At 37.7% G+C, this 6,555-nt stretch overlaps 1 protein-coding gene across 1 annotated transcript; it reads left to right on the top strand.

Annotated features, from left to right (window-relative positions):
• Positions 1 to 5,155: 5,155 nt before the first annotated feature.
• LOC140810231 (uncharacterized) lies at positions 5,156 to 6,137 on the top strand. The gene is made up of 2 exons (XM_073168104.1): positions 5,156 to 5,534; positions 5,665 to 6,137. The coding sequence occupies exons 1-2, from the start codon at positions 5,156 to 5,158 to the stop codon at positions 6,135 to 6,137; spliced, it is 852 nt and encodes a 283-aa protein (XP_073024205.1).
• Positions 6,138 to 6,555: the final 418 nt, after the last annotated feature.

Here is a 6,555-nt window from a genome sequence, read left to right as displayed (position 1 = left end):
AATTAAATCTTTGATAAGTTTGATTTTTGATTGTGCAAAGCAAAGCTTGGAAAATCTTGAGAGAAAACTCAAATAAATATATTCAATCTTCAGTAATTGTTATGTAAAAGTTACAACTTCTGTTTATATATAAAAATACACTAAAACTCGTAATTTAGGATTCCATCTTCAAATCTGGATTGCTGCGTGCTGGGACAGGGAATTTCTTCCGCTGGGACGGGCTGTTGCGCAAGGGGCGAGCTGGGGCGGGGAATTTTGCCAGCTGGGGTGGGGCTGCCTCGGCCCTGGCATGCTGGGGCGGGACTTTTCTTCTGCTGGGGAGCTCTGTCCTCAGCCTGGCCTCTCTTCCCTTGGTTCTTTAACACTTGAATGATATTATAATGGTCCCAAACTTGATTGGTATGGTTTTGGTAGCTCGCCATGAATCCTTGAAGAGTTTCCTGGAACTTATTTATAACATTGGCTATACTAGAAGATCTTCCCAAAATTGGTGGGTTATAGCCCATTTAGGGCTGTTTATACAACCAAAGCATATATTCAGGTGTATCATAATCTGTTGAGAGAAGGTTGATGTCTCTCAAAAGATGCTTCAAATTTAAGTCAATGGGAGCTGAAAACCGTTGAGTTAGTTTTCAGGATGTGTTATGCCAGTTGGAGGAGTTGGGAGTTGTTACATTGGGGAGTTGGATAAGCCGTGAAGAAAGGAACACATGCCAGCTTATGGTTTAAAAAAGGAGTTTTTTGGCTGAAGAAGGAAGAGAGAATACACAGAAGACACAAAAAGGAAATTACAAGAGTCTCAAGCACAAGAAGAGAGAAGAGATCAAGAAGATTAGGCTTGATTGTAAATTCTTGTGTGTTATAGAAGAGCCCAAATTCAGTACACGTAAAACCCTTGTAAATAATTAAATTGTTAATTTAAATTTAAATTTAATTTTTAACGATGCATGATTTATTTAATTGCATTATTTTAAATTATTTATGTATATGTGATGCACGTTAAAATGTTTTTCTTGAGTTTCATGTTTCAGGCGATTATTAGATGCGAGATCGAGGTGAGGAGACCGGCGACGATTTTTGGCGATTTTAAAATGTGGTATTTTATTTTAAGTTAGGATTGTGGCATTTTAAATGATTTATTAAGTTGTTAGCATTTTTAATTAATCCTAATTTATTCGGTGATTGTTAGGACTTTTAAACTTTTAAAGATTTAGTACATATGCATTTTATTTTAAATTAAGGGATTTTATTAGAGGTGAGTAGGAGTTAGTATTTTAATTACCTTGTTAATTATGTAATAAAGTAATTTTTATCCTCCCTAATTACCTAAAACACACGGACACACACATTCACGGTTAAACACACACACACACCCATTTCATTGTGTTCATTTTATTTTTGAGAAAAAAAACCTAGGGTTCTAAGTGTTATAGCAGCCGCCCATTCCTCTTCAATTTTCCAGCAATTTTCGTCCACTTTTCTTCAAGAAAATCGAACCATAAATCAATCCGGATCAACCCTCGCACTCATTCCGTTTCGGTATCATCGTTTCGGTAACTTTAAATATCAAAAGGCATATATATTCTTTTGTTTATGCATCGATCTCGTTATAGTACATGTTCTTATGTTTATTATGTGTAAAAATTCATGTATGTTATGCAATGTTTGAGCAAAAATTGGTTCGATCGATTTTGAAATGATTTTAGATCTAAAAACCCGATTCTGCTGTCATTTTGATTTCTGCGAAAATTTGGTCACCTTTTTGGAAAAACTTTCAACATACAAAACGTAGTTTGTTTCGATAGCTTCGATTTGACAGTAAATTCGAAATTTTTGAAAAAGAAACGAGTGAGATATGATTGTTTTCGTGGGACTGCTCAAACTGCAATTTTCTAAAAATGTGTTCTTGACGGGTTCTTGAAGTTTATTTGTTGCAGATTTCGTTGGGAACTGTTGGGTGATCGCTGCTGCATTTAGGTATATGGAGTATGATGTTGGGATGAGTTTTGATGCATCGTTTTGTGTCGATAGTCCTTGGGTGCACTAGAAGTCGTGAGAAGCATTTGGTGTCAAAAATTTGAGTTTATGAGTTTTATTGTGTGGCGTGTGGTGCGTTGTTTCTCTGGGGACGTTTGGGATGTTTTTATGGAGTTGAGTTAGTGTCATAGCGTCCTAGGATGAGTCTCGATGTGTTGGTTCACGGTCTGTATGATCGAGTTAGGAGGATTAAGCTACAAGTATAGTGATTTCCGTTGGTTTACCGTGTTCGTAGGTACACGGACTCGAAGCCGGACCCTGACACGTCTGTGCCCTTGTTTCTTTTGGAGTGTAAAATTCCAGAGTCTACACGGACCCAGAGCCGGACCCTGACACGGGGTCCGTGACCTCTTTTCTTTCGGAGTGTAAAATTCCAGAGTCTACACGGACCCGAAGCCGGACCCTGACACGGGGTCCGTGCCTTTGTTAAATTCGTAGGCTGAGTTTGCCATGTCTTCCATTGCTTGGAAAATGATCACGTTTCATATAGAGATTGTTTTGGAGTTCGATGTCATGTTTTAGTACGATGATTAAGTGAGGTCAAGTCCCGAGAGAATTGGAATTTCATAAGGAAATTTGTCACTTTGGGTGTGAGCATGACTAATACGTCTAAGTTATGAAAGTTAAGTGCTTGAACTCATGTTAGTATGTGCAGCAGTGGCCCCAAGCGAGATCCAACGTATCCCTCAACCCCATGTAAGTATGTTCGACGTGCAAAATGAGAAAATATTTTATTTTTGAGGTATGCTAAATGTCTTGTGACCAATTATGAACGGGTTTGGAAGCCGTTGAACATGGCCGGTGACCTCTCCACCCCGGTAAAACATGAACGGGTTAGATCAGGATTGGAAAGCGGTAAAGCATGACCAGGGACCAATCCACCCAGTAAAGCATGACCGGGGATCTCATGTATGTGGTAGTAGATTTTCCTTGCCAGCCCAGTACTGTGGTTTAGTTTGATTAGGCACATTTATGTATGGATCGCTTGCTTTGAAACATATCTCTACGAAAAATAATGAAGTTATGCATGTTCAAGTATGTATGATGCAAGTATGTTTATGAAAAGTTTTATGATGATGGCACGTCTATATTTATGTTATTACGTTCAAGTTTATGTATGTATGTTCTAATTTTAAGCTGCATGTGGTTTTATTACATATTAGTTGTTATCTTCAGTTTATACACGTTGAGTCTTTAGACTCACTAGACTTGATCGATGCAGGTGAGGACGAATATGAGGAGACTAGGAGTGGGGACCAATGAGCTGGCTCGGTCTATGGAGGAGACTAAACTCGAGGACCACCTATGTTCTTATGAACTTTATGCTTTCTGATTTCATGATATTGTTGACGATGTTTAAACAAGTGCTTCTACAAACTTTGGTTGTGGTTGTTTTATTGCAAATATTTTAGACGAACAGATATATTTTTATTGCAATTTGGATGATTACTACTTATTTAAGAAGATTTTTACTTTTCAAATTTTAAAATAGTTTAAAGGTACGGTACGTTACAACTGGTACCATTACTTTAAGAATCTATGTGCTTAAGCCTGGAGGTCCTTGGTTCAAGTATTGGGAGAGGCGAAAGAAACCACTTTCCAGGGGTGGGATATTATATAAGTGGCGGTGCATGCTGGACCATCCTAACGACTTATGACCAGTAGTGATGCATGGGTATGGGCCAATGCCCATGTTGGTTCAGCCTAATGGCCCATGATCGTTACAAAAACAGACGCCTTTTTTTTATAACGACCATGGGCTATCCCGATATTGGGCTCCCTCGGGGGCGTTGTCCCATCTTGGGTTCCCACTGGGGCCTTTTCCTCACGGGCTTTCCCACGAGCCATTACTCATAGGACTTCTCCAGCCCGGGCACTAGAGCTTTTACCTTCCCAGGATTCCTCTCACATGATCATTTCTTTGTGAAGGCAGTTAGTCGATTACTCATTTTCATTTTACTCCCCACATGTACAACAACCCTAATCCCCAAATCAAACGATGGAAGGAAATGGAAGGGCGAATGGTTGGAGACACCACTGATTGCTTGAAGAAGTATACTGTTTTCAAAGAAGTAAGCAAGCTTTCCTTGATTAATTTGTTGCAGTTGTTGAAAATATTTCTTCATTTCAACTAAAATCATTCTCTTTGAATGCACATGCATAGATGTGGCCACCAGTGACTAAAGCGGCCAATCCTTTGAGTGACCATCTTTGGTCTCGAGTGAGCAAGAAATTTTCTTGGCTAATTCCCCTCTATTTCTTTCAAAAAATTATAATTCAAAATGCTAGTATTGAATGACATATAACAAGGCATGTGCAACCATTTATTTATAGTGGATTGTGAAAGAGCGTTGGCCCCATTGAATTTTTTTCCTTGGATATACACAACAAATATTTGATGCAAATTTTTATTTCACAGATTTTTTTTTTGAAATTACAGATTGGTAGATTTGCTAAAGTGGAAGTCGGTAATGGCTAAAAGAAGTATTCATTCTCTTGAATTCACCTGAGTTGTGTAATGTTTACCTTTTTTAATGTGATGTGGATAAATTTATTGAGATTTATCACATTTACTTATATTAATATTCTGTTTGTTAGGCTGTATGGGAGAACCCACTCTTGTTAGAATTAAATTGTACTACAATGGTTCAATGGAAACCAATAGCAAGAGGAAAATGGATAAAGGTGGGAGTACTGAATACTTTGATTTTGTGGATATGGATAAGATAGGCTTGATTGAACTCTGGGTTATGCTGAGGAAGTAGGATGCCTGGAGAAAGATAGGTTCAGATTTTGGCACAAAATCGGTAAATCTTTGAACATGGTAGATATTTAGAAAGTGATGCTGTTGTGGTTGAAATTAGGAACCATGTCCCAAAAACTTTGAAGTGGAAATTTATATTGAACATGATGAATTTGTTTCCATAAATCAGATAGATGCATCTGGTGTTTTAAAGAAACCAAAAGAAGTTGAACCAAAAACAAGGGTTGGAACCAATGATGAAGATGATGCAGAATTTTACGATAGTGAATTTGATTTTGATGAAGATGACAATTTTAAGGGAAAGGGGAAAATATAGTGATTGATGGTGATATTTTCAATGATTTGTTTGAGAGAATGCAAGGTGATGAAGGAGATGATGATTGGGCAGAAAGTGATGAGTTAGAGAGTGCATTTGATTATGAAGAGGAAGATCCACAAAAATTCCAAATGTATGAATATTCGGAAAATCCTGATTTGAAGCTGGATATGATATTTAATTCAAAAAAAGAGGCAAAGTTTGCTATAGAAAGTCATGGTATCAGACGAGGGTTGGTAGTGAACTTTGTCGAGAATGAAAAAATTAGGCTTCGAGGTGTGTGCAAAAATCAAAGATGTAAATGGGTTATTCTTGTGTCACCAATGAATAAGGACAATTACTGGCAGATAAAGACATTTGAATCTGAGCATAAAACTGCTATTGAAATGTTAAGAACAAAAACATCAAGTCAAGCTGGTTAGGTGAAACTTTTGTGAATAAATTGAAATCAAATCCTAAGTTAGGTACAAGAGAGTTCAGAGAAGAGGTTAAATCTACGTTGAATGTAGCCCTCACATATAAACAAGCTTATTTGGGTCGGAAAAAGCATTGAAGCTAGTTGATGGTAGCATAGCGGAACAATTTAGCCGAATAAGAAATTATTATGCTGAACTGAGAAGGTCTGATGAAGGTGCTTTTGTGATTCTGAAACTGACCGATGAAGATGATGGGCCTAGATTTCAGAGGCTATATGTGTGCTTTTTGGCCTGTAAACAAGGTTTTAAAGAGTCTTGTAGACCTGTGGTTGGAGTTGATGGATGTTTTTTGAAAACCAATAGTGATGGGCAGTTGTTGACAGCAGTTGGCCTAGATCCAAATAACAACATTTTTCCTATTGCTTATGCATTGGTGGAAGGAGAGACAAAAGATAGTTGGATGTGTTTTCTGCGGTTGTTGGATAACAATATTGGCTTTGAGGATCAAAATGGTTGGACCTTCAAGTCTGATAAGAAAAAAAGCTTGATTCCTGCATTTGAGAATTTGTTCCCAAATGTGTTAGGCATCTATACATCGACATGAAATATGATGGTTTCAGAGGTGTTGCGATAAGAGTTGAAGAGTTCCCAAATGTGTTTGGCTGCGGCTAGGGCGACAAGAGTTGAAGAGTTCAAATGGCGGATGGAAGACTTGAAGAAGATTAATCATGATGCCTATATTTGGTTGACAAAAAAACATGAACAACACTGGTCCAATGCATAATTTAGCACAATTCCAAAATGTGATATACTTCTTAACAACATGTGTGAGTGTTTCAACAGCATGATTTTAGATGCAAGAGAAAAACCAATCATTTCAATGTTCGAAACATTAAGAAATTTGTTGATGGCCAGGTTTCAAACGAACAAAGAAAAGACCGAGAAATGGGATGGTGTGATGTGTCCAAAAATTAAAGTTGTGTTGGCAAAGAATAGCAAGGAAGCAGCTGTTTTTAGTCCTT

The sequence above is a fragment of the Primulina eburnea genome, chromosome 13, assembly GCF_022965805.1.
Source record: "Primulina eburnea isolate SZY01 chromosome 13, ASM2296580v1, whole genome shotgun sequence".
Taxonomy (NCBI): domain Eukaryota; kingdom Viridiplantae; phylum Streptophyta; class Magnoliopsida; order Lamiales; family Gesneriaceae; genus Primulina; species Primulina eburnea.
Note: the sequence above shows the minus strand (reverse complement) of the source record. Positions and strands in the feature narration are given on the sequence as shown.

Bases quoted from the DNA above. Each gene is read 5' to 3' on its own strand.
- LOC140810231 (XM_073168104.1), top strand. From the start codon at position 5,156: ATGCAAGGTGATGAAGGAGATGATGATTGGGCAGAAAGTGATGAGTTA. The intron at 5,535-5,664 runs GTTAGGTGAAAC...GGTCGGAAAAAG, and splicing joins AAAAACATCAAGTCAAGCTG to CATTGAAGCTAGTTGATGGT.